At 42.5% G+C, this 27,782-nt stretch overlaps 1 protein-coding gene across 1 annotated transcript; it reads right to left on the bottom strand.

The window, feature by feature from the left end:
- Positions 1-334: 334 nt before the first annotated feature.
- Positions 335-27,782, bottom strand: LOC144529715 (mitochondrial adenyl nucleotide antiporter SLC25A23-like). The gene is made up of 10 exons (XM_078268975.1): positions 27,114-27,782; positions 21,834-21,957; positions 21,125-21,212; positions 19,109-19,220; positions 18,258-18,416; positions 12,790-12,942; positions 12,357-12,470; positions 10,532-10,699; positions 7,631-7,781; positions 335-7,531 (listed from the first exon to the last, which is right to left on the bottom strand). Exons 1-10 carry the CDS (start codon positions 27,324-27,326, stop codon positions 7,350-7,352), a joined length of 1,464 nt encoding a protein of 487 aa, XP_078125101.1. The 5' UTR covers positions 27,327-27,782; the 3' UTR covers positions 335-7,349.

Here is a 27,782-nt window from a genome sequence, read left to right as displayed (position 1 = left end):
GGCGTTATTTTGTCACTTATTGGGAGCAGTAGGCTAGATGGAGCCGGTTAGCTTCAGGATCCGTGCTAGGCTAAGCTACCGGTGGAGCCGTCGGACAGAGTTACAACACACACGGAGATGAGAAGGGTATGTATGGACTTATCTAACTCTGGGGGTTACTGTGAATAAGACAAAGGCCCAATAAGTCGGCGTGTTCCTTTAAGACGAACTAGACTGAACCCGTCGGGTCCCGACGAGTTCAGGCAAAGATCTTCAGCTCTACTTCAGATAACAGTTTAATGCAATCCCAGTGCCACTTATATTAAAAGTAGTGAAAGTGCGAAATGAAAAAACATACATTTAAAACATATCTTTATTTTCATTTCCTTTAAAGCCTTCTGGACAGATACAGTTCACCTCAGTCATAAATCTTTCAGTCATCAAATTGTTGTTCAGAATCAAAGTCATGTTGGATGTGGTACTGTATAGTATCATCTTGTTCTTCCACTCATATGATTGGAGGAGTGGACCAGGAGCGATGCACACATCACTTAGCTGTACATGATTTCTGATCAATACAGTTCTTCTTAAACCCTTACTGCGAAAAGTGCTTTTGGAGTTTGATGTATGTAGGGCTCTTTTGTTGTTCTTATTTTCCCAAATTCAATACGTAAATAATTGCATTGAAATGATTCATTTTAAAACCCCGCTGCACTGCAAACATCATGTAGTGTACCATTAAGTTGTATCATTTCCTGTTTATCTTGTTACTCTGGCACATAACTAGCAGCTCCTCTGCATTTTATTACATGTTTGAATTAAATCAATACATCATTATATTTGTCTCTTTACTTTTCATTAGTGGAGTAGTGCTGCAGCAGAAAATATAACAACCTTTAGATACATCCGCTCCTTTAGAGAGATTTGGAGCAGAGTATAGATTTAAGATCACTAGTGTGAACTGCATGAGTATAACAATTATTACAAATAATGTTGCAACTATGGAAATTCTTTTTATGTACAGGGTGTAGATAAGTCATTTCTATATTATGAGTCAATTAAATGAAGCAAATATGTATCCATGTTAAACACCTCGATATGTGAGACAAACGTGTCAGCTATGCTGCATGCACATCTAACCATGTATTTAAAGCTGCACCAATCAATATTTGTCATATTCACAATGGATAGATTGTAATGTAAAAGGTGAGACTTGTAGTGATAAACCCACAGAGAATGATCACTATCGCTGCAGAGCTTTTAGCCTCTTTTAGCTCGTTGTTTTGGTTTTGGGACACATACACTGTTACTCCAGCAGCAGCAGCAGCAGCAGCAGCAGCTATTTCCAGGGGAAACGCTCTGGGGGGAGTGAAATGGAACACACCCCTTGTTCACTTTCAGCCCAAACTATATGGAGCGACCGCCAGTTGTAGGCTTAGCGCTACTGCCCAAAGTGCGTTTTATTATCCATCTTATTTTCTATTAATTATCGCATTCTATCCCCGTTTTTATGATCATTCTATTTCTGCTTATGTCATGCAATTTCCTTATTGTACAGTATTTCTTGTATAAAAGGCGCAATGCAAATATCATTTATAAAAAAGTATTATTACTGCTTTGTACACATCAGAAATACCTGATTTAGAAAGTTTGTTAATCTTCTTAATGCCTACTTCTCGCAAAAACAGAAGATCTTCCATGCATTTGCAGATAATCACGCATACAACTATCTAGTAAATAAAAATGAAGTAAATATGAATTAACAGTAGTTATAATACATGTATCAGTAAAATATCAAGCTATCAATGAGGAAACTACAAAGTCTAAATGTATTTCTTCATCTTCTCCTTCTTTGGTGTCAGCAACAGGAGTTTTAGCGCTTGTACATGACCATGGCCACCTAACCATGGAAGGATTTTCTTGCGACAAATGCATAACTGCAATGCATTGTGGGTGATATCCACCTCTAGCCTGACAAGCCAGACCCACATCAAGATGTTGGGTCTGGGAACACACCATTGGCAGGGCTCAATCCGAGGGGCGGGATAAACGGTTGTCTTTCAAAATTCCCTCCGCACGCAATAAGACAGCGCTACAACCAACCAGAGCAACGAAGAAGGTAGCGGAGCTAGTTGATGGATTCAACTTTTGCCGTATCCGGTCGGCAAAACTCCAAACACATCTTCCTTTTTTAAGAATGACTTCAGTGCCGTTCTTTGTTCTTTTCTCAAAGTCTTCCAGAGTCGCGGCTAAAGCCGATTCCAAAGACCGCTGTTCGCCAGCAGCAGCAGCCATCGACTTTGTTTTCAAGTAGCAGGGAATTCAAGCGGAACCGTCGCAACTCTGCCGTCATTATGTTAAGCCCGCCCACCGACTCTATACACGATGTGATTGGCCTGACTAGAGTTTGGTTTTTCCAGCTCGCAAGCCAACGAAGAGTTGCTAGACGACCCTGGCTGCAAATTACATTTGCTGCCGCTAGGCAGCGTCTAGATTTCTAGGCTACCTTAAGCTCCCCACTTTCCTGTCTGCAACTGTCCTAACCGTTAAAGGCCAAAATGCCCCAAAAATGATCTTAAAAAAACAAACAAACAAGAATCAGTCTTCATTGATTTGCACTGCATGTCGTCGCGTTGGAAAAAGTTAAACATAATTCAACTCTTGCAGCGGGCGGGCGAATGCGTGTGACGAGCACAACCGCAAAAGTTTGAACAATCTATGTTCATTTCACTGGAACAAATACAATTGATTGATTGATTGATTGATTGATTGGTTGACTGGGTCTTGAGAACTGCCTGAGTTATGACTTCAGTAAAAATGAATTAGTGCAGCTTTAAAGATGACCATGTGCTAATAAAAGTGTAATGAGGATGTTGCAGGTGTACAGATGGAAACAGCTGTATGCTGTCGACACATCACATACCCCTGAACAATTAGAGCCCTGTTCTTTTTACAGTCTCACAGAATCATCCCATCACTGAGGCATGTAAAGTGCACATACACATTCATCATGTATCTGTTTTATCAAAACTAGTAAGCTCTTTTTGTGTTTATTTTTTTTCTTTTTTTATCAAAGTCACACTACAACAGCTCTGTGTTTTGGGTTGAAAATAGCTCATAGAAAAGGCAACACAGTCGTCACACCCTTAAAGGCTTGGAAACGTGCACTCATGCTTTACAAATGAATGTCATGCATGCAAGGCCCCAGCGGCAACAAGCATTCATCATCAAAGTACGCTTGCAAGGGAGGTAAACTACTACAAATACTGGCATTTAAAGTGTATGGGAGTGTATCAGCACTCCCTTAACATGCTGCAGCGTCAAAAAAAATCATGCAGAGGTACACACTTTATCATTTCCCTCTGTTTTCTTAAATTTGCTGTTGATTCCATTATTCCATATTCTGACACTGGCAGCTTAGGTTTAGGTTGTTGGCTGAAGACTGAAGCTCCAGTGCAGGGAACAGGGTATAGAAAGTAGTTCAATTTGAGTTTATAAAATACATTACAAGTCAGAAAATCAGATGGTGTGGAGTATTTGGGATGATGTACCATAATGCACACACAACACACACTGGCCTCTAGTTCCATGGCAGAAAACAGCAGCAGTATGTGTTCACTCAGGCTTCAATCTGGAGATTTTAGACTCTGGAGAGAACACACAGATGTTATACTGATATGATTCATTATAAATTCCCTGCTGAATATCTCAAACAGAACAAATGATACTATATGATATGATAAATTACAACTGAGCTCAAGTTTAACGTAAAAAGTTCATTCTTGACCTTAGAAATATTAGTTTGGACAAAATAATTGCAACTCAAGGTCTACTTAGGGACTGTACAAAATCACTTCGGTAATCTTATATTTCTATCAAAAGAAAGGGCAAAAAAAGGCAAATGGTCTAATGGACCCTCTTCTTGACTGGAAAAATACTGCAATACTCTCTTCCCAATATCCCAAAAGAATGAATTTACAGCAAACATACACACACACACACACACACACACACACACACACACACACACACCAAAATGGAACCAATGGTTTCAACTGCAAATATGACTTGGACTTTCATTGATCAAAAAAGGTAAAAAGTGCATCAATTACTCTCCCCGTGGAACAGCACCTCAGGGGCTTAAAGCTTGGGCTTAGCCTCTACAATAACAACATTGTGAATATTCCAGCCACCCTCTATTTTTCAGTAAAAAGGTTCTGGTTAGGTGACGCTCCCTCTTTTCTGACCGCCATGCTCCAATATGGAATACTGTGGAATTGTTCCACAGTCAATTACCAGCTATTTCAACTGCATGATGCAGTTTTCTCAGTTTTATAAGTTGTGTGATATGGTTGAAAGCTCCAGAAAATCTAGTAAGTGGAGTTTGAGTTGGATTTTTTTTTTTGTCCAAATAACAAATTCTACAATTATAAGGTTTAACAATGAACTTTGATGCTTAAAGATTGAAGATAAACATAACTTTAGTTTATTTACAAAAAAATCTCCACAGGCCACCTTTACCATGTCAGCCAGCATGGACAAGAAGTTCTCTTTTAAAGGTGCTGTAGGTAGGATTGGGAAGATCCAGGACTCAAATCATTTGAACATCGACAACTTCTCAGTCCCTCCCCCCCTTTCCGCTAAAGCCCAAAACTGTCTCCTAAGCCCCTCCCCCCACAATAGAGAATGAATGCGTGTGCCTGAGCAGTGATTGACACGCAGTTAGACACCCCGCCCCTGGCCCTGATTGGTACATCTGAACAGGGAGCGGTGGATTTTTGCAAATCGCACTTCAGGCTGTAGGTGGTGCCTACTTTACCTGCTTCATGTAGTTCTACTGGAACATAGGGTCAGTTTCAGCAAATATGACAGAAAGTTAGTTTTATAAGTCTTACCTACTGCACCTTTAATTAGCTCCAAGTTTTCAGTCTCATGTGCTGGCTTTGCAGATACCACTGTACTACGCTGCCATGAAACTGGAGTCCCCTTACTTACAGTTCATACCACGGGTCACAATTACACAGCACGTTAAAGGTTTTTTCCTAGAAAAGTCCTCTGAGTAGATCTCTCACTGTGTCAAAGCCCTTCCATGGAATTAAATGTCCTTCATGGTTTGGTAACACTGTGTTTCTTCAGGGTAAACTGAGCAGAAAACTACAGCGTACGGCAATGAAAGTAGAAAGGAAGAGGAATGTATTGTGCATGTACCTGAGGCCATATTCAGGAAGAATTTGATCTCACCACGACAACTTCTCCAAAGAGCCAATACAATTGACTTGCTAAGAGTTTTGTGTTCAGACCATTTCTGAAGCTGCTGAGTGGAACCTTCCTCCCCATTCCCGCCCAGTCTCAGCACAATCATCAGACGCCACCAGTGTCTGGACTCCACGACATTTTTCACACCAAATGCTTGCTCTTTGGTGGAATTGTTGGGTCTTTGCAAATTACAGAGTGTGGTCTAGACCAGTCATTCCCAAACTGTGGTCCGCGGACCACTAGTGGTCCGTGATGGTACTGCAGGTGGTCCGTGGAAAAGCAAAATAAAATAATAGTTTTCTTAACCTTCATTTTACCAGGGAATTCCCATAAATGTTAAGAATAGAATAGGCTAGTGGCTATATCCAAATGTTCTTATTACTGTCTAGATTTAATACTCCATTGCTATAGAAATAAGCCTGTTGTTCAAATGAACCTGATTATGCCCTCGAGCGCTTGAGTAAATAAATAAATAAAATATGTGGCAGCCGTTGTGTGCAGTAAACTTTCTTTTAACAAGCCTGTTGTACTGATGCGATGAACAGTTATAGTTTTAGTGCTGGTAGGCCTATTAAGAGGTGCGGATTAATTCATGTAGGACTGTGTGTAGACATATTTTAATATGTGTATTATGAGGTGGTCCATGAAAATTCTTGATTACAAATAGTGGTCCACACACCAAAAAGTTTGAAAACCCCTGGTCTAGACCTTCTCTATCTGTAAAGTGTCCTGAGATAACTCTTGTTATGATGTGACACTATGAATAAAATTAAAAAGAAATTAATTCATCTCGCTGCTGCTCTGGACAGATCTCCCTGTAGAGTCTAAGAGCCAAAGACTTTCTGCCAAGACTTAATATCATCTGTTATAATAAACATTTATCATTACTTCATTGACTTGTCTCTCCTGATTGAAATCAATTCATACGTCTGCTTGTGTGGAGGTGTATACTTCAGGGAACTTCAACCAGTAAAGTTCGCCCCTGCCTCGTTTCACTTGGTATGGTTTCTCTGGTTGCCATGGTTACACGGTGAGCCGTGGGTGGCCATTTAAAAAGAAAGTCAGTCAGTAGCTGTTTTCCCAGCAGTAGCTCTCCTTGCTGCTCCCACCAACCAAACAAACAGAGGCAGCAGTGGCAACCTCTCAATAAAGAGACATTGGAAGTTTCAAACGTTTGCCAAAAATCTGCCAGTTAGAAGCCTTCAAGCCTCTGAAAACATATTTTCTCTCTCAGCTTGCTACTCTGAATGATGGATTCCAACGTCAACACGACATTTCTGCCAAAGTGCCAACTCTTTTGGTCACTTCAAATGACAGCTTCTCTGCATGTTTTCGCCTGTGCTCTTCTCAATGGTTGGAAGTGGGTGGACTTCAATTAGAAACAGGCGATGCCATGTACTTCTGAGCACCAATTAGGATTTAGCAACATTTAAAATCAAAAGCTGGTGACAGTTTGTGGGTTTGCTTATGTAGCTTAGTTTTGGACTGGTAAACTCATGCACACGAAACTAATCCAGAGGGCTCCAGCAAAAACAAGAAGGCCTGACTTTTGCCACAACGCCACGTAATGTCATCCAGCATTTCACCGCTTTGACCTATCAGGTAAATGCAAGGACACATTCATGGTAGATAACTTTGTAACGGGTAGTTCTACTGTTTACCCTGGTATTCCAAAAGTCATATGACCTGTCCTAGTACTTCTTAGTACTTAAAATGTCTCTATTGTTTGACTGTGCTTTGGACCAAGTAAAGACACTTGTTAAAATCCAAATACACTGGGTGTAAATGCATTTTCTGTATTATATGTATGTGGCATAATGGTTTCAGCTCATTGACCTCTTATCTTTACCCCAATTCCACAAATGAATATGATCTACCTGCAGACTACCCGCAAGCTACACAAGCTTGAACCTGACTGGGTCAACAGAAGGGGGAAGCATACTGCAGTACCATCTTAAATGGCTCTTTTACCCTTTCCTGGCCCTAGACTTCCTTTCTTTTTCATTGTGGTCTGAGGAGCTGCATCATTACCTCTCCTCTTCTTCTTCTTCTTAAAAGCATAATGAGGCATTTTCTGTCCCTTTTTTTCATGAATCCCTCTGCTCCGTGTCAGTCTAGTAACCCACCCCGAGAACTTTCTTCATGTGCTCGTACACCACGTAGGAGATGCTGACAGCTGGAACCACTTTGAGGAAGTTGGGGGTGATGCCACGATACAGGCCCGGTACACCTTCATTGGAAATGATGTATTTGAACTGGCCCACCATGGTCAGCTTGGGTTTACCCTCAGTGAGGGCTGAAAGAAGAGGCACAATGGAGGTTATTGCTGGATCGTTGTTCATCCTCTGTATGCTTACAGCTTTTCTGAATCTACAGTAGGTTACGTATATCTCACCTTGCGCCTGCATTCGTGTCCGAATGAGAGCGAGGGGATAGGATGCCAGCTGGCCGCAGGTGCTGGAGATGGTACCACAGCCCAGCAGGACCAAAACTCCTGGATCTGCTGAGTCTACACAGTACCTCTGGAGCCAGGCGTTCTTCAGAGTCTCCAAGCATGAGCCGTCCGAAAGAGTTTCAAAAATAAGGGAGAAGAGTGAAAGAAAATAGGGTATCCAGTAAGAGGAAAGAAAAAAAGAAAGGAGATGAGAGTCCTTATTAAAAAACAATCAATATATTCTTATATGCATTTCATTTTAATTTGTCTTGACAAATAATTATAATTGTATGTTCTTTTATGCTGCTGTAATGTTATTGGGAAAAAAAAGGGAAAATAAGATTGCTTGTAACTGTGTTGGATTCATACACTGTATAATATTAATGGACAACGCATCCGGTACGGCGAAGTGCTGCAAATGCGGCAGTGCCTTAAACCTGCATTCTGTCTGAATTCCAGCAGGGGGCGACACGTGCGGTTGCAAAAGGAGGTCGGTTTCTGTAGAAGTCTATGAGAAAGTGACCCACTTCTCACTTGATTTATTACCTCAGTAAACATTTTCATAATGAGTTTATGGTCTCAATCGCTAGTTTCAAGTCTTCTGCAACACAGAATGATGTTCATTTTTTGAATTATGGTCTCGTTGATTTTAAAATCGGCGATAAAGCAGGGGGTGTTTTGCTATGATGTGATTGCCAGTGAAAGTGTGTAACGTAACGTGGAGTGTAAGGGCTCCTCCCTCACTCTTCCCTCTCGTCTAAAATCGTCACATCCTCAACCAGGATGGCTGCGCCCGTAACGGCAAACTCAACGACTCATAGCAGATCTCCACAAACCAACGGGTGACGTCACACACGCTCTGTCCAGTAATATTATACAGTCTGTGGTTGGATTATAAGAGAGATGATTCCCTTCTCCCTCTCTTAGGAAACATATATTTAAAGCATAAGGCTGGGGACATTCTATAATTTTCTTACTATTAAGAAATTATCAGTCATGAAAAGACCAAACCAACAATGAAGGTATCCTACTAAAAAGTATTGTGTGTGTATCCAAAGCCTGTTTTTTTTTTTATTGAGCTCAATTTACATTTAGCCACTTCAAGTGTCTTGGGTGGATCAGAAGTCCATCCAAGAAGCATTTGGATGGATTTTCACATTGAAATCCGACTGCTCAAACCACCTTTGGAGATCCCCAGATTATTAAAAAGTGTAAATATATCCGTCTCGGTCGCATTTACACTTCCAAATGCGATTTAACAGACTTTCCTTTACACTTAGCCACATACACACACGATTACCTATCAATTCAAGGACATTCTGTAGTTATTTTGTGTAGTTCCCACCACGATTCCCTTATTGCAGAAGAGTGGCTAAGTTACACCTAGAACATACTGTAATGTACACACACCTCATACACAGCCAAGTCAATGCCAGCATAGGGGATGATGCCCAGTGTATTTGGCAGGTAGCCCCTGTAGAAAGCCCGGACTCCCTCCGTCTTCATGATTTGTCTGGCACAATCAGCCATACCTGAGTATTGTCCCGTCTTCCTTAATGTAAGTCGAGTCTTCAGCACCTACCCAACGGAGGGGGACAGGGGAAGGTTGAAGAAGGTAAAAGAGTGGGGACAGATAGGAAAAAGAGATTATTCTTTAATTGGACATTGGTACTTGTTTTTGTATTCTTTTATTTACAAAGAAATAGCATCAAGAGACCATTTTCCAGCCATTCATTTTCTGCTGCTTATCTGGGGCTGAGTCATGGTAGCAGTGGGCTATGCAAGACGTTGTTCTACTTAGCCAAGTCTTCCAACTTCTTCTGGATTTCCCAGAACGCAATGGGTTATGTAATCCCTCCAGCATGTTCTGGGTCTCCCCCAGGATCTTCTTCCATTTAGACATGTCCAGAAGCCCTCCAGATTTCTAAAATCAACTCAACTGGAAACAGCAGGTTCTACTCTGAGCTCCTTCCAGATGTCCAGGCTCCTCCCCCCTTCCCTAAAGGTGAGCCCAGACACCGTGCAGAAGAGATTCATTTTGGCATTTTGTATCTGCGACCTCATTCTTTTCGGCACTACCCTGAGATGATGAGCATGTGTGAGGGTTGGAACATAAATCGACTGGTACATTAAGAACAATTTCAAATGTCAATCACAATTTATTTTGACCTCAGTCATTTTTACTCCGCCAAGGAGATTATGTTTCGGTTTGGTTTGTCCGTTTGTTGGTTTGTTTGTCTGATAGCAGGATCACAAAAAAACTTCTGGCCCGATTTTCATGAAACTTGGTGGAAGGGTGTAGCATGGACCAAGGAGGAAAACCTTTTGGAGTGCATCCCAATCACTGGGCCGAGACACAAATTATTTTTCACTTCCGTTAACATGGCGAGATGGCGTTTGTGCTGCACTCATGTGATGTCAGAATAATCGTAAAAATGAGTTCCTGACTGGGAAAAAAATACACTGCATTAACATTGTGAGAGAGGACATGGCCTTGATGGAGGTCTACGCTCTCCAAGTGCCCTTCTAGTCTTTTCTATTGTTGCTTCTTATGATGATGGGTGCTGAAGAGTGACATGACGTGAATTGGGGTTTTGTTCTATAATGCCACTCCTGTGCAGCATAACAACACTTCATTTTACACAAAGTGTAAATGCACTTGTAGAGTCTGTTTGTATGCTTCATTATTATGCTGCTGCAGTACTTGCTTTGATTACAAGAAAACTACTCCTGTTTCACGTAGAACTGAATTCTGAAGACTACTACCAAAGCTTCAACATGTGAGACATCAGTGTCCTGATCATTGACACTCAGAATAGGATTTATAAGTTACACCTAGAACATACTGTAATGTACACACACCTCATACACAGCCAAGTCAATGCCAGCATAGGGGATGATGCCCAGTGTATTTGGCAGGTAGCCCCTGTAGAAAGCCCGGACTCCCTCTGTCTTCATGATTTGTCTGGCACAATCAGCCATACCTGAGTATTGTCCCGTCTTCCTTAATGTAAGTCGAGTCTTCAGCACCTACCCAACGGAGGGGGACAGGGGAAGGTTGAAGAAGGTAAAAGAGTGGGGACAGATAGGAAAAAGAGATTATTCTTTAATTGGACATTGGTACTTGTTTTTGTATTCTTTTATTTACAAAGAAATAGCATCAAGAGACCATTTTCCAGCCATTCATTTTCTGCTGCTTATCTGGGGCTGAGTCATGGTAGCAGTGGGCTATGCAAGACGTTGTTCTACTTAGCCAAGTCTTCCAACTTCTTCTGGATTTCCCAGAACGCAATGGGTTATGTAATCCCTCCAGCATGTTCTGGGTCTCCCCCAGGATCTTCTTCCATTTAGACATGTCCAGAAGCCCTCCAGATTTCTAAAATCAACTCAACTGGAAACAGCAGGTTCTACTCTGAGCTCCTTCCAGATGTCCAGGCTCCTCCCCCTTCCCTAAAGGTGAGCCCAGACACCGTGCAGAAGAGATTCATTTTGGCATTTTGTATCTGCGACCTCATTCTTTTCGGCACTACCCTGAGATGATGAGCATGTGTGAGGGTTGGAACATAAATCGACTGGTACATTAAGAACAATTTCAAATGTCAATCACAATTTATTTTGACCTCAGTCATTTTTACTCCGCCAAGGAGATTATGTTTCGGTTTGGTTTGTCCGTTTGTTGGTTTGTTTGTCTGATAGCAGGATCACAAAAAAACTTCTGGCCCGATTTTCATGAAACTTGGTGGAAGGGTGTAGCATGGACCAAGGAGGAAAACCTTTTGGAGTGCATCCCAATCACTGGGCCGAGACACAAATTATTTTTCACTTCCGTTAACATGGCGAGATGGCGTTTGTGCTGCACTCATGTGATGTCAGAATAATCGTAAAAATGAGTTCCTGACTGGGAAAAAATACACTGCATTAACATTGTGAGAGAGGACATGGCCTTGATGGAGGTCTACGCTCTCCAAGTGCCCTTCTAGTCTTTTCTATTGTTGCTTCTTATGATGATGGGTGCTGAAGAGTGACATGACGTGAATTGGGGTTTTGTTCTATAATGCCACTCCTGTGCAGCATAACAACACTTCATTTTACACAAAGTGTAAATGCACTTGTAGAGTCTGTTTGTATGCTTCATTATTATGCTGCTGCAGTACTTGCTTTGATTACAAGAAAACTACTCCTGTTTCACGTAGAACTGAATTCTGAAGACTACTACCAAAGCTTCAACATGTGAGACATCAGTGTCCTGATCATTGACACTCAGAATAGGATTTACTTAGAGTTTGTGCAGGGAAGAGATCACTATGTAAATAAAACGACCACATCAGAAAAGCTATGCTATTCACAAAACCTGCACACTAAGTAGGAAGCCATTGGACCCCAATGCTTAAAGCGGCTCAGGACATCCTTACTCCAATGAGAAGTGGTACTTGGGTGCCAACCTTGGTTACTGAGTCTGTGTATGTCTGTGAATGTACTTTCTCAAACGGCAGGCACTTATTTTTTTATTACACTGTTTATGACAATGCTCTTTAAAAGGAGGTTGTCTTCACCAGAACATGATTTGCATTCATTTAAAAGTGAGTAAACAGTGTTAAGCTCCAGAAACAGTGGCAAGAAATTTGCAAATTGGCCTTTCAGCCCTATCTTAATATGAACCTTCCAATTACACAAATTTCAAACTGACCTCCATGGGGTAGATGATGGTCTGGGCAGTAGCTCCTGCCAGAGATCCAGCAATGAACCTCTCTTGTACCCTTAAACTGCCCCCCTCTTTACTTCCTCGGATCAGCCACTTGATCTAAAGCAAGAGAAGGAACAGGAGGAGGGGAAGGCATAAGCAATGGGAGAAGATGTTGGGGCGGGCGTACAAGAGTGGTGGGCATATGATTCAGCATGAGAGAAGGCAAGTGCAAAGGTATCCACAGAATTTGATGATAAATCATGTACGATTTTTTCACTTTCTTTGAGACGGAGGAACCATTATGATTGTCCCTAAATAACAGTTCTATTTTATTTGACGTTCCAACATGACACACTAGGCAGAAGCTAATCTATCTGCGAGCATATCCAAGCAGACAGATGTTCACTTTGTCATTGATTAATTGGAGTGCACTTACCTGTTCATAGGCCATAAACTTAATGGCAGATTCAGGGGCAATCTTTAGGACATTGATGCCATTTCCCCTCCAGAGTGAGACAACGCCTCCCTCCTGGACCATCCCCCTCAGTCCGGACCACAGATTAATCCCCCGAGATGAGGAGCCATGTACCTGGACACACAAACACTGTCGGGTCAGTCATCTATATTACAACCTGTGCTTAGTTTGAAATGTTACCATAGGCTGGTGTGTATATATCCAACCATAGTAGGGTTTCTCAGGTTTTGCCTGATGAAGACTTTGTAGGTAGAAAAGTTAACCAGCATGCTAACATGTTGGCAAACAGAGCAACATTACCATTCATTTAGAGACGTGTTTGTGTCCACCTGATGAATGTAAGTCCAATATTCACTCTCTTTTAGCTATCTGTCTCTTCTAACTCCTGATAAAATATATATTTCTTTAGATCTTTAGCTGCTAAATGCTCCACTAAGTTCACCAGCTAGTCTCTAGCTGTGCCCTTCTGCCGTGTGCTGCTGAGCAGGTAGTGTACAGTGAGTTTTTTTTAGTCTGGATCAACGGAAGTACATTTCCAGGAAAAAGCCTGACATCCGGCACTTCAGGCTTTGTCCCTCCCCTTCCTCTCTCTGTGTGTTCTGTTTAGGGCTGTCAAACGATTAATTCTTTTTTTAATCGTGATTAATCGCTGAATTTCTATAGTTAATCGCATGTTTTATCACATGATTAAAATTCTATTATTTTGCATTTCAGAACAGTTTTTAAGTACATATTAACAATGGAAAGCCATTCTTAGCAGTGGATCTTGACTGGGAATCAAATGAATGCAAAGAAAGTGACTTTATGAACTTGACTTTAAGATTTGTATTTGTTTATTATTTATTTACTGTAAATAAAAGAAAAATGTGTGAATCTGTCATTATTGCACAATTCCTCCAAGTACCTAACTAAAAAACTAAAAATCCCTATCCTTACCAGAGTCAATATAGTGTTTAGTAACTCCTAAATAATGTTGATTACTCACTGACGTCCAGTGATCACCGGTTAATGAGACAGCGTTTGCACTTTGCAGCAGTTCCAGTTGGGCTGCTTTCTCCGTGTCGTACAGGCTGTGTGTGGGGCTGCTGTCCCCCTTGACGGCAATGTATAAGATGGGTCAGAACATGCCAACCGTAGTACGTCTTTAAGACCCGAGTCTTCTACGATGCTGACAGGTCTGCAGTTAGTTGCCACCCATGTCGCAAGACGTGTAGTCATTTTTTGGGATTTGGTTTCATCAACAGGTCAGCGAGTAGCACTCTCCAAAATAGTGCTTTGCCTGAGCCCGCTAGCATCAACCTGAGTCACGTTAATTAGCTCGTAGGTGGTAGCTCAAGCTTGACGTGCTTCGGTGATATTTTAATTCGGCTTTACACAATGTGCGTGTGGCTTTCGACTTGTCTAATGAGCTGTCCAGGAGTTTTGGAAAATAAAAAGCGCCATTCAGAATTGTGTTTTCTGCTGTCTTTCTCCATCATGCCTGCAGCCTGCAGCACCAGGATGTGTTTTATGAGGAAGTATGGCAGTTTGATGATAAGTAAAGGTTCGGCAAAGGGTCAAAATAGTAGCCTGTTAGGCACGACGCGAAATTAACGTGTTATGCTCGGCCCTTAATCGCATCGCGATTAACGCGTTAATGCTGTCATTGTTTTCATCAGAGAGTGTTGATAGTAGTCAAGAAGGATCGTTGTTGTCATTACTCGCTGAACGGAAGAAAATACGATGGCTAGTAATAAGAAGATACTGGCGTTGTCAGCTCTCAGGCTTCTTCTCGTGGAAGAAGCACTGATTCAACAGCTAGTCAAGGGCTGCACTCCACCAATCAGATTGGTCATTGAGTCTGACTGCCCACTGGCCAATTCAACAACAAGAACAAGTCAAATCAGCCAAAATGGATGCCAACGGCTCCTCTGACTGACGACGGCACGGAACACACCGAACGGACTCAAGTCACCGACCTCGCCAGACTCTCCGAAGGCTGATAATTGGGTTGGTGTGTCAGGGCCTTAAGACAGAAACAGGTCTTGGAAAAGATTTCTGCCGACGTGTCTGTCTGTAAAATGCCATATTAGTATCAGAATGGTCAGGAGATATGTGGCTTATAAAAAATGGGTCCAATATTGACTTTGGTGACTAGGGGGCGAAAGAATCAGTCATAATCTGTGTTCACGTTCACTTCTACCATTGGAATGAATACACTCAGGACCTGCCACTAGTCTCCTAAAGAGGCGTGGCAGTGGACAGACTCATGTGACGATGGAAGTTACTCTGAGCTGTGTCTCGCTCGGTTATTAAGTTGGCTTTTGGTTTTACACGAGACATGAACAGTGGCCTCTTTGGTGAAAGTCCTGTGTTTGTTTGACCCGTCCATTCACCCCGACCTCCACCCTGCATGGACATTGGCACACTTATTATCCTTCCTAAATGGACTTTGTCACTCTTTATATTAAGTCATCTCACAGCGCCGTGGTCGAACAGTTGAAAGCCTGGTGCGTCTCACACAGACGCAAGTGTTCCTTGTGTGTGGGTATCAGCCGCTGAGGGCCACTGACCAAGCTGCCATATTTGACGAGTTAGGAGTGAGAACAGTTAAGTTACAGCCCGGAAAACTGCAATAATGAGCCAAAAGATGCTATGAAGCTCTGCAGAGCTGAGGGGAACTGCAGAGCCAGGTGACAATTCTCTGTTGGTTCATTAGTACGAGTTCCACACTAACCCTTCAAGTTCAGTTAAACCACACTTACAGTAAAATAATGCTAGCGTAAGGACACATTTTATATTATTATATTGGATATTATTGGATAGCTGGGTTCAAAACCTTCAATCAGAAATCAATTAGTAATATTTATTTTTCTCTTTGTAGACAATGACCATAATAAATCAATAGGAGGTTTCAGAGTGCTGCTGATCAATGCCAGTCATTCCTCTGTTACTTAAATGACTGCTGACATTTCAAGCTTTCAACTTGCTTTGTGTTTTAGCTTGTAATGCTCCAACCACCCACCTGAACTACCCACCATGTGCTTTGTTTTTATTTCTGTAAGTGAGTGAAGGTGATTGTCAGTACAGCATTAGAGGGATAGAGTGAGCTTCAGACTCTGAAATACAGCCATAGGTGGCATTCATTAACCGCTGATATCTAACATCTTGCTGGCTGTTTTACATAAGAATTCAAAACCATGATGAATCTGTGAAGGAAGGAAATGCTAAATAGCATTCCTTGCTAGTGGTGTGGTAACTCACCTAATTAGTCAGTGTCAAAGATTAATCACTTACAATACTAGCCTGACATGGTCATACTCAGATTCTAGTCAGAATATAAGTCTGATACTGCTCCATTGGGCTGTGATTATGGGGCATGTTTCAACCGAACCAGGAAAGAAAATGCCTCTGTACTCAACTGGATACACCTATAAGCAATCAGAGCAACGGAGTATGTGACGTTGCCGAATCCCGTAGGAAGGACGGCAAAAACATCTTTACGATCAACAAATGCCTTGATCGCGGTTCTCTGTTCCTCTTTTAAAATGAATGCACTGTCGATATCTTCTATAACAGACACAATGGCAGAATCTACACATCTCAATTCTCCAGCGGCAGCCATTTTTGTTGTAAACGAATTCAACCCAAGCGCTCTTTGGTGACGTGGTTGATTACGTTACTGTTGATCATCTGTCCATCATCGTATAAAGCCCGCCCTGACATTTTCATTGGTCCGAACAGCTCTGGTTTGAGCGTAGTTACTCCACAACGGATCAAGTCCAGACCAGCCTCCCAACCTCAAATGTTCCTTTAGTCCGTTACATTCAAGTCATTGCCAAATGAGTTGATACAAAGTTAAGACTATCAGCTCCACAAAACTCTCTCTCTGTATTTCTTAGTATGGCTGTGTTCAGAAACTGGTGTCGTCTGGCGACTTTCGTGCGCAGAAAATCGAGCGAGGATAATTACCTCTTCTGAAAAGTCCATCATGTTTTTTTAAAACATGTTTGTCCTTCTTGGCTACTAGCAACTGTGTGGAGGAGAGGTGAGAGTGGGGACGATACGCGATCACGCAAGGCTTGTATCATGTGGATGTGCCGACAGTTTTGTTGTCATTACTTCGAGTTCCTCATGGGGGAGACTGAAACTACGCACTATGGCTTTAAAGACATGGTCACCTTTAGTTTTTAGTCGAGCGCGAGTGACCATCGATAATCCCGGTCAGAGGACCTGCTGGTAAAGGACGGAGCAGGTCAGAGATGTACACAGGTGCCTGACCATGCAGAGCTCTTTATGTCACAACAAGAACCTTAAAATGGATCCTGAACTTGATAGGAAGCCAATGTTTCGAGGATAAGATGGGAGTGGACCTGGTCAAAATCCTTGCAGCAGAATTCTGGACCAGTTGTAGACGGTAAAACCGTAAAATGATCATCTCAAGCTCAGATTGTCAAAAAACAGACCCAAGTTTGTCAGTGTTTCTTTCGGGTCAATGATTTGATATATTGATTAAAAAAAAAAGCATGATCAATGTAACACTGAGATTTCAGAGTTTGGACTATACAGCTAAAGAAAGGGACCCTTAAGCCCTGAGCCACCTTGGAAGTTGTGTTATCTGAAGCAATGATAAGGACCTCAGTCTTATCTGAATTGAGCTGTAAAAAGTTGTTAGCCATACATTTCTTAGTGGCAAACAGACAATTGTGCAAAACTGTCCCTTATCAGTTTCTTCAGGCTTAAAGGAGACACACAACTGAATATCATCAGCAAAACAGTGATATGAAATACCTTTAAATTGGCTAATAATATGACCTAGGGAAAGCTCAACAATGCAAATAAAATAGGACCTAACACAGAACCGTGAGGGACCCCACAGGAAAGGGTAGCAGTTTCTGTGTACCAAGTTACACAAAAAAACTCCTATCCGAGACATAGGAGGAGAACCAGTCCAGGGCGCTCCTAGAGACACCCACCCACTGCCTAAGACTTTCAATCAGGATGCTGTGATCCACACTATCAAAAGCTGCACTAAGATCCAACAGCTCCAAAACAGCATTCACCCACATCAGGAAACAACAGTTTCACATTGATGGTGTCAAACAGGACTTTAGGGCTGCATTTACTGTATGAAATGAGGTTAGGAAGGTAAGATGCCCTCACCTCTTTAAACATATTGTTAAACTCAGTTTAGAGGCCTTTGTGATAGAGACAGTGAACATGGAGCTTGGTGGATTTCCACTCTTGTTCAGCCCTCCAACATTAACGCCTGAAACAAGAAATGGAGTCATGCAGCCACTTGGAGTATCAGTTACCTAAAAGATGGTAAGCTTGAAATCTGTCACTCAATACAATAATGGAATGTTGTTAACAGTTTCGCTGTGTGTGAGTGGGGCTAGTTAAAAAGTTCCTCCATCATATGAGTCGGAGTGAAAGTGAAAATGACTCACCTGCAGGAAGACTTTCAGGCGGTCCAGAGGAGCAGTTCCTGTCCGGGACACAGCCCCTGCCATCGCTCCAGCAACCAGCTGCCTCCACACCAGACCTGAGCGCCGCTCCTGCTCCGAGAACTCGTCTGGTACCGTCAGCTGTTCCCCAATGTCAAACATCTATAACAACATTAGGAATTAAAGGGTCAATCTGTATTTATTTATTTTGGGGGTTAAGCCTCCTTATTGTAAAATTGCTACAAGTTTCTTTTGATATATATGTATATGTTAATTCATTTCAATTGTATTTATAGTATCAAATCATAACAAGAGTTATCTCAAGACACTTTACAGATAGAGTAGGTCTAGACCACACTCTATGATTTACAAAGACCAAACAATTCCCCCAAGAGCAAGCATTTAGTGCAACAGTAGCGAGTAAAAACTTCCTTTTAGGCAGAACATATGATAGACTGTATATAAAGAAGGACGACGTGTCTCCACTTCCTCTAACTGTACAAAAGCAAAGCCAAAGTCTCCTGGATACGGGCGCTGCCATCTTGTGATTTTGGAGACAGAGTCTGCGCAGTAGTGAAAGTATCAAAGTCCCGCTCATACACCCGCCCGACCAATCGTGAGTCAGAAAAATGAACACTGGAACAAACATCAGGATGATCAGAACTACCCAAAATGACAGAAACAATCTTTGGGAAAAAAATATTTGACATGTTTTTTTGTTTGGTCCATGTCCCATCTGCTAACATGGAGGGGGCGGAGTTTATGACCTCTCTCTCTCTCTCTATATATATATATATATATACTGTCATTGTTATTAACTGTAACATTACTATCACTGGAACCAGGTGACTCACATGGGAGTGTTTCCAGTAGTGGACGATCTCCTCCATGTTGTGGAAAGGGTTGAACAGGAAGTGATCGCGCCATTCATTCCAGTCAATGGTCATAGTGCCATCCCTGTCCATACTGGGAGAGAGAGAGTTACACCAGAAATTACAACTCATCAACAGATCACTTATGGTGACTCAATTATTGCAATACAGCTTGCAAAACCCCCGACCTGTCAGGTTAGGGTTTCACTTTGTCCATGACATGGCACTTTGAACACTCATCCCTTATCTACACCAACCACTCCATAGAATGTTTGCACTCCTCTTATCAAACCAGAGGTCTTGTTCCTACATGTTTTGTTGTGGAATCAAAATCATGGGACTAAACCTGAATCAAGGTACTGAACCTGCAATGCACCCATGGAGCCATCCTTATTTAAAGTCAATTATTTGTCTATCCTCCATTGTGTGACCAACACCATGATAAAGGAATACGTTTAAAAAATGTCATGTTTTTATATGCTTCTCCTATTACAGTAAAGACCCTGCACACCCTCACAGCTGTTTTCACGTATTCTGGCTCACATTGAAAGCATGTGGCGTCCCCAAACTTCATGAACCAGTAAGTAAGGGATAATGCAGGACATACTGTATCACCTGACAGGATGATACAGGACCCCGATGCAAAGCGGAGAGGTCTTATATCAGCCTGAAAGGGTTCGCAATAATGACCAGCTCGCTTTACATTATCCCGTTTATTACATGGTTACTCATACAGAGGTTACCAGCTGATGATGCCTGCGTCCTGATCGGGTTAACTTTGAGCACAAATATTGATTTAAAACAATTTTTTTTTTTATTAATATTATTTTTGGGGCATGTTATACAGGACAGCTGAAAATGTGAAAGGGGAGAGAGAGGGCGATTGACATGCAGCAAAGGGCTGCAGGTTGGAATTGAACCAGTGGCCGCTGCATTAAGGACTGAGCCCTCAACCAGGTGAGCTATCCAGGCGCCCCGATTTAAAAACGATTTTATCGATTTGAAAATGTCGATAAGCGTCTATGATCAGAACTCCATACATGGCAGCGGTCTGTAATACCTAGTAACAGTCTGTTTAGTGAAATCTGTCTAGTAGACCGCAGAATGCCGTGTTTGACCAATCAGAATCAAGTATTCAGCAATGCCGTGTAATAAAGGCTGATGAAGGTCTAACCTCCGTATACGCCCACACAGTCGACACACCATGGCTATTCAGACCTTGTTGACATTGGCTATACTTCGTCGTTTGGCGTCTGACAGATTCCACTGCTGTATGTGTAAAAGTAACAGCAATAGTTTCATAGTAAAAAAAAAAAAAATGTTGGCATTATTATTGTAAAACCCAAGATGAAGCAAAGTATAGAAGTGGTAACCCTTCCCTTTGACACAACCTGAGCACACACATTGATGATAGTGACCTTACACCCCAAATAAGAAGAGACTTCTTCTTTTATATGTTATATGAACAAACAAATATGTTTTTTTTTCGTGTGCCAAAAAGTCATTCACAGATAAATAAATGTACAGTTTTTTAGCCTACAGTGTGATGTTACTTATGTTTTGGATCAATTAAACCCCAGAAAGGTCTAACTCCCCATTAGATATCTTCTGAAAAAAACTGTTCTTAAACTCTAAAAACAGAAAAACCTGACTCATTTGGTATTTAAGAGGTAGGGGGTAGTGCTGTGTAAAAAGTCAGCTTGGTTATATCAGAGATATAAAGCAGGTGAAAAGCCATTATATTTAACCAGGTTTTACAGCAGTGGTCTCTGAGACCATGCTTATAAGCATTTGTCATTAATTAGGAAAAGTCATTAAGTATCAAAACAATAAAAGAAAAAGTTATGGATGCTTAGTGAGTTGTTTAAGAGGGCTCTAATATTTCCTTTTTGATTTTTTCTGGTATTTTCTGTCTTTTATTTTGCTCTCTCTCTCTCTCTCTCACTCACACACACACACACACACACACACACACACACACACACACACTCTCTGTACCTCTGCAGTATCCTGGACGCCTGCTCCATGGTGACCTCCACACCAAGCTGGTGCAGTGAGTGCTGGATCTCCCCGACATCAATCCGACCTACACAACAGAACAGAAAGGTCTGTTTATTCTCTCGAATACTGACGCTTGTCAGGTGCCTTTTGGTGTTTGTTATTGGCGCAACAAGTCTCCTTTAGCGTCATATCTAAACGCTTTTGGTCGGGACTCTTGGCGTCACTTTTGACGCTCTGGGTCGGGACGTATGTTTAACTGACATGCAGGACAAGAACGGGACAGTTAGGTTTAGGAAAATATGGTGGGGAGGGGGGATTACAAAATGTACATTTCAGTGACACACGGGACAAGAACGGGACATGAACCCCGGTCTCCTGGGGGAAAGTCCTGTGTTGTTTGACCCATCCACCCCCCACCGCCTCCCCCGCCCCGCCCCCAATCAACCTCCTTACGCGACATCGGTCTTTCATACTACTTGCTACCATTGTCGGTCTCTCTTACATATCACTACGTCATCTGCTCTGCACGGTGCGTTCCATACAGACACTAAAGGGGGATTTTTGCGTTGGTATCTGATGCTGAGCACCACTGACCAAGTGTCAGTATTTTACGAGATGAGAGTGAGAACAGGTTGGGATGTGACAGAGAACTGTGTGCGTGCGTGCGTAAGTAAGTAAGTAAGTAAGTAAGTAAGTAAGTAAACACCATCATTGTTGCGGTCCAGATTGTGGAACATGAGCCTCAGCCTCTTCTCATGAGCCCGCAGGTATTGGGAGAACTCCTGGAAGTCCAGCAGACCATCGTGGTTGATGTCGCTCTCCAGGACTATCTGTAGGGGCAGAGGGAGACTGTCAGTCATTCAGACAGGTAAAGATGGGATGGAGAAGGTAGAGATGGTGGAGGAAGGTGTATACAGATTAGGGTGTGTCGATAGACTGCATCAATGGAAGTACATTTCCGTTTCCGTTCTCTAACTCTGTTCTCTTCTGGAAATAACAACAAACTTCGAGCTAGCAAGCTACACGCTGAAAATTTCAAGTTTAGAAGAAAACGTGGATGGTGCAACCTGCTTGGTTCTTTCGGGGAATGGTTGTAAAGATTTACAAAGACTATTTTTAGGGCATTTCCTCTAACTGGGACGTTTTGGAAGCGATTGGTGGGATTGCTGTGGACAAAGTACACACGGAGATACACTGGTAAGAGCTAATGAGGTTTAACCATGTATCAGCTAATTTAAACAGCCCACGTTACGGTATTGGATCAAAAGTTAACTTGGTTTAATACTGTATTGTGTTAGCGTGGTGCAAATGTTCCACCAAAACAAGTTCCTTCCAGAGACTATTATGTAGAGTCACCGTCACTGCGTCCAGAGCTTAGCGCTGCCCAAGACCATTGTGATTGGTTTAAAGAAATGCAAACAACACAGAGAGTTTTTTTTTCTTTCTCCTATCCCAGAATGCATCTGTGGTGTGGCCAGACAAGTATGTTGGTAATGTAGACGGCACCAAAGTGACAGGGGTCAGGGTTAGGGGGTGAATAAAGAGTGCGACAGATACACAAGTGAGGAGAGAAGTGGACAGAACATAAGGCACTGTGCTCCCTGTGAAAGTGAAGAAGGAAACCACATCTTACCTGGCTGCAACATAATCTCTCCTCTCTTGATTAGGACACTCTCTTCATCAGAGAGTGTTGATAGTAGTCAAGAAGGATCGTTGTTGTCATTACTCGCTGAACGGAAGAAAATACGATGGCTAGTAATAAGAAGATACTGGCGTTGTCAGCTTCGGTTTTCTCGTGCACTGATTCGCTAGTCAAGGGCTAGCACTCCACCAATCAGATTGGTCATTGAGTCTGACTGCCCACTGGCTGATTCAACAAGTCAAATCGGCCAAAATGAAGGCCTCCGGCTCCTCTGGCTGATGATGGCACGGAACACACCGAACAGACTGGAGTCACCGACCTCGCCAGACTGTCCGACGGCCGATAATCGGGTTGGTGTGTCAGCGCCTTAAGGGTTTGTGCTAAAATGAGTTATGCGGCCATCTTCCTAGCCATTCAAAGAACTGTCTGCTTCGGAGTTGAAGACAGAAACAAGTAGATCACTGCAAAGTGATGTGAAAGCCAGACCGACAAAGGTCAGCAGTGTAGCAGCTTTGTTTTACAGACTGTTAAAATATTCATCCACAAAGGGTTAAATTCCACTGCAAACTGGAACAGGTTGTCTTTATATGGTGTTATAACCAGGCCACACAAATTAGTGATTGACCTGTACGTTGGTGAGAAATGACAGTCTCACCCAAGGGGCTTGAGTTGAGTGCACTGTTTTGGCAGAAAAATGGTTTATACCATAGTTAGCTCTGTAGTCTGTGGCAGCCGTCATCATTTCAAACACCATACCATATACATAAATATATATAATATAAAGTTCTAGTGCTGAGGGTGCAGTTTGTCAGTTGATAATGATATAAGATAAGAATATTAAAGGTGCCCTGCCACACGTATTTCATTACTTTGTGGTAATGTCTGAAGTTCTACCATGGACTCTGTAAAAGTTTTTGTGGAAAAAATGCCTTGGTTACCAGTGGCAGAGGAAGTACTGAATCTCAGTACTTAAGTAAAAGTACAAATAACCAGAGATATATTTACTTTAGTAAAAGTAGAAGTACAACAATGAAAACCCTACTTAAGTACAAGGAAAAAGTACCTTATTTTAAATGTACTTTAAGTATTAAAAGTAAAAGTACTTGCATAACAATTTATTCTCTTAATGTCTATATTCTAATAATTAAAAAAAAACAATATGGGCTGTGGCATTTTAATTAAGTTAGTTTTAGGTTAATGCAATTGTGCTTACCATCTGTGGCCCAGTTTACATTCTGACATACAATTCTGGTTATCAGGGTGATCTGCATGAAGCTCGACTTTGCATTATTTCCCACGGGACAGTGAATGCTGCACACATTTATTTAGCGAGAACACACGAGCTTGGACAACAAGTACGTGGCTTCACAGCTGAGGAGGACCGGGAGTGTTTTTAAGATAGATATACGGGGTTGTATATTAACCTTATGTGAACGAATGCTTCACATATGACCAAGCAGAGTATCGGGAGCAACAGCAGTAACAGGAGCAGCCATGGTAGTACCGGGAGCAGTACGCACCTGGCCAATAAACGCCATTAAAGAGCGGGTCTTGGCGTGGCCATAGTGGGATTCGTAATATCGCGAGCGGCACCGGGAGCTGGGCGGCCGCTGCTGAAGGCTTCCCTGCGGACTGCAAACGTGTGACAGTCAGGAAGACGTTTTGGCAGGGGGGGAAAAACTGATCAGAAAATGTAACGAAAAACAACGGAACGTTGTAGAAATGTAGTGGAGTAGAAAGTATAGATAATTGCTGCAAAATGTAACGAAGTAAAAGTCAAACGTATGCACTATTGGTTACCTTGTTTCAAGCCATTCTAGCGTGGTATAGAAAGCCTGCAGGAAGACTCTGCTCGATTTGTGCCCGTTCTCATTAATATTCAACGAGCTAAGCTGCTTGACTCTGATTGGCTAACAGCTAGCCAATGAGAGCCTGGCTATCGGCATCCTTTACCCGGCGCAACTGGGTGAGTTCATGAATAGTAATGAGCTCAGGCAACACCACGTCAGACTGACCAGCTTTTGTTATTGGCCTGATTCCTCCGCTTATTTCTTTTCAGTGGCTAGAGCTGACAGAGGAGGTAGCAGTTCATTTTCACATTCCCCACATAACACAAACACATATGGACCTAACGTATTTCAAAAAATGCAAGTAAAAACGGTTTTGTATGGCAGGGCACCTTTAAGAAAGTAATGCTCTTTGTCTCTATAATGATATCAATAAAATGATTGATAGAGGAATTCCATTTAGCTGCTTCAGTTCCAGGGTCTTGGTATTGTTCATACTGACTCACTGTCACACTAGCCAGGCTAGTATTCAAATGGGATACAACCTTTGAATTTGAACAAATAGTCTATATTGTACGAGGGACAATTCCAGTGAACTGTTTTTCCATCAGCTCCTTCAACTTGTGCATGATTCATAACACAGCAGGATGTGGCTGAAACAAGTAACACGCAAACAGATGGGACAAAACAAATGGACAGAGTCAAATCGCGAGCTGCCTTTGATTTGTTTGTCAAATGGGAAATGGAGTTCACAGTGTGCAGTCTTTGGCATCCAGGTGGTTAAACTGTGAACACTGTTGCTAGGCACCCGACAACAAAGTGGATTGCTCTATTTTTAAGAAGTGGGGTTTTTTTGTAGCCTACACCCGGTACCTTGTCTTGTTTAAAAAATGGCAGAGCTGCTGTTGGACTCTGAAGGCAACCATAGACTGTATATAAGAATGGACCAACAGATCCCGTTGCTCTGGACGGAGACCAGTGAAGAATATTAGAAGCACTTTTCCAGTGATGGCTGAGCGTTACTGAGCAGCCTCCAACTGAGAGAGACGACGTAGATGTGACATGAGCAACCTGTCTGAAAGTTGGAAGTCTTCTGGTAGCTGTGCCAAGAGAAATCTCAATCATTCCGAATATTGCAGAGATGGAGAGCGTAGGTATATGTAAGGAGATAACATAGGCACAGGCTAATTACTGCTAACTAAAATGCTAGTTAACATTAGTAATTACACTTAAACAGCTAATGTGAGACGAAACTGCCTGCGCGCTTCTCCTGTACTGTATGGTAATTCCTCTACTGTGAGACAGTAAGTCGCGTGGTTATGACACAATCGTTAGCCTATTTTTACAAAAACGTATATTACGGAGCCATAACGTGAGGTACAAGGTAATGGAGCCTTTTATACATTGTCGTGTTTCTTTAGAAATAAACAATGGACAAATAGAGTCTTTAAACGCTTCAGATGTAAAGTTATTCGCTGTCAAAGTGACGTCAAAATGAATGGCAGTCAATGGAATGCTAACGGGAGGTGATGGCACAGCATCAAAATGGCACCATAGGAGGTTCGCGGTCCGAGGAGAAGCTTAACCCCCTTGAAGGCAACAAGCAACTTGATTGGATGGCAGAGATTCAAAGCAGTGGTTTAATATGAATGAGTCACCAGGAGTGTAGCACAAAACTCTGGGCCCTGTAGAAAGGCATTTTCTATGGGCCCCTCCCCACATCCACAGCTATTCATTCTAGCATCTTTTTGGGCCCTCCTCACATGAGGGCCCTGGGTACTCAGTCCCCTTTCCTCCCCCCAGTCCGACACCCCTGTGAGTCACTGCTGTAAACGTTTAGATCTCAGGGTCAGATTACCTCTAAAAGTCTAAAAAGTTAGCTCTTCTAAATGTAACTCGTAGCATAGTGCTGCTGAGACAGTAAACTACTGCACACAACCAGAACACAAATACCTGGTGTATTACCTCATTTATATACTGACACAGAAATATCAACTTTGGCCACTGAGGATACCTTATTATAGGCCTATGAGTAATGAACATAAGGAAGAAGAAAACAAACACAGGGGCCTCCCGTCTTCATATCATCCTCTCAGTGTTTACCACATATTGATATTTTTTTTTATTACTAGGCTATTTAAAATAGGTACAAATCTGTTTTCCCTGTAGCTGCGCATAGATTCGCTCATCTCTCTCTCTCTCTCTCTCTCACACACACACACACACACACACACACACACATTAGCAAATAGGAAAGGTTGAATTGCATGAGTTGAACGCGCTGCATATTAAATGTTTTTTGTTTCTCTCTCTTTGGCTTATATAGAGTAATAGTTAGCCTATAGTTTAGACTACATATTTAGTCAGTCGAATGAAATGTAGCACTCCATCCCTATGTCTCTTTCCTGTATGCCAATAAAGCAGCTGTGAATGGGGACAGAGTGTGTTGGAGCGGAGGAGTGTAGCCTAGTGCACCTGTCCGTCCTATGGTCCTGGCATCAGCACCTTTCCTCTCTGTCTCCCGGACTAGCTATTGTAACACCGGTCGTTGACTCACCTCCTCCGCCTCTCCCCGGTGCAAACCACGAGCTGCCAGTCCGGTCCTCAGTTCATTTATGTCAACCCTGCCATCTTTATTCAAGTCCAGCTGCTTAAACAGCTCTGCATATTTCTTCTCTCTGTCCGGGTCCAGAGCGGCTCCGGTATCTCGGTTTTCCTCCTTTCCTCCGGGGCGAATGTGGCCGCAGAACCCCTTCTCGTCTTCGCCCATGTGAAACAAAGAGAGACGGCTTTCTCTACTGGTCGACAGCCGAGCATAACACTGTCAGGAGGGAAAGGACTGCGACTCGCGAGCTTTGTCTGTCCTGGTTTCCAGAGAGACCGGACCGCTAGCTCACACACACCGCAGCGGGAACAGAGATGTCAAAACGGAGGAGAGCTGAACGTGGCCGCGCTGTTCGCCCGCTTCCCCTGCGGAGATACTCCCCGGCCCTCGGGGATGGCTAGATGTGGTTTAGACGAGCTCTTGTGAGATTAATCCCCGTGTCAGTTAGCCTACATTGGCTGCTCTATCCCACCGGCACGCGAAAATCCATGAACTCGTTCAGATTAATGAAAGTTTCCGTCACAGCTCGCGGATAAGCGTCCGGTTTTACCGCAGTCTCTGAAACCAGTGCTGACACATCTGTGCACGCGCGAAGAGCCTATAGGCTATTAGCCTACTATT

Source organism: Sander vitreus, chromosome 15, assembly GCF_031162955.1.
Source record: "Sander vitreus isolate 19-12246 chromosome 15, sanVit1, whole genome shotgun sequence".
Classification (NCBI taxonomy): domain Eukaryota; kingdom Metazoa; phylum Chordata; class Actinopteri; order Perciformes; family Percidae; genus Sander; species Sander vitreus.
The sequence above is the reverse complement of the archived record's forward strand: the minus strand, read 5'-3'. Positions and strand labels throughout refer to the sequence as shown.

Coding starts and splice junctions, on each gene's coding strand:
- LOC144529715 (XM_078268975.1), bottom strand. CDS start 27,326: ATGGGCGAAGACGAGAAGGGGTTCTGCGGCCACATTCGCCCCGGAGGA. Junction 21,213..21,833: donor TCTGGACCGCAACAATGATG/GTGTTTACTTAC, acceptor TCTGTTGTGTAG/GTCGGATTGATGTCGGGGAG. Junction 19,221..21,124: donor GCGTCCAGGATACTGCAGAG/GTACAGAGAGTG, acceptor TCTCTCTCCCAG/TATGGACAGGGATGGCACTA.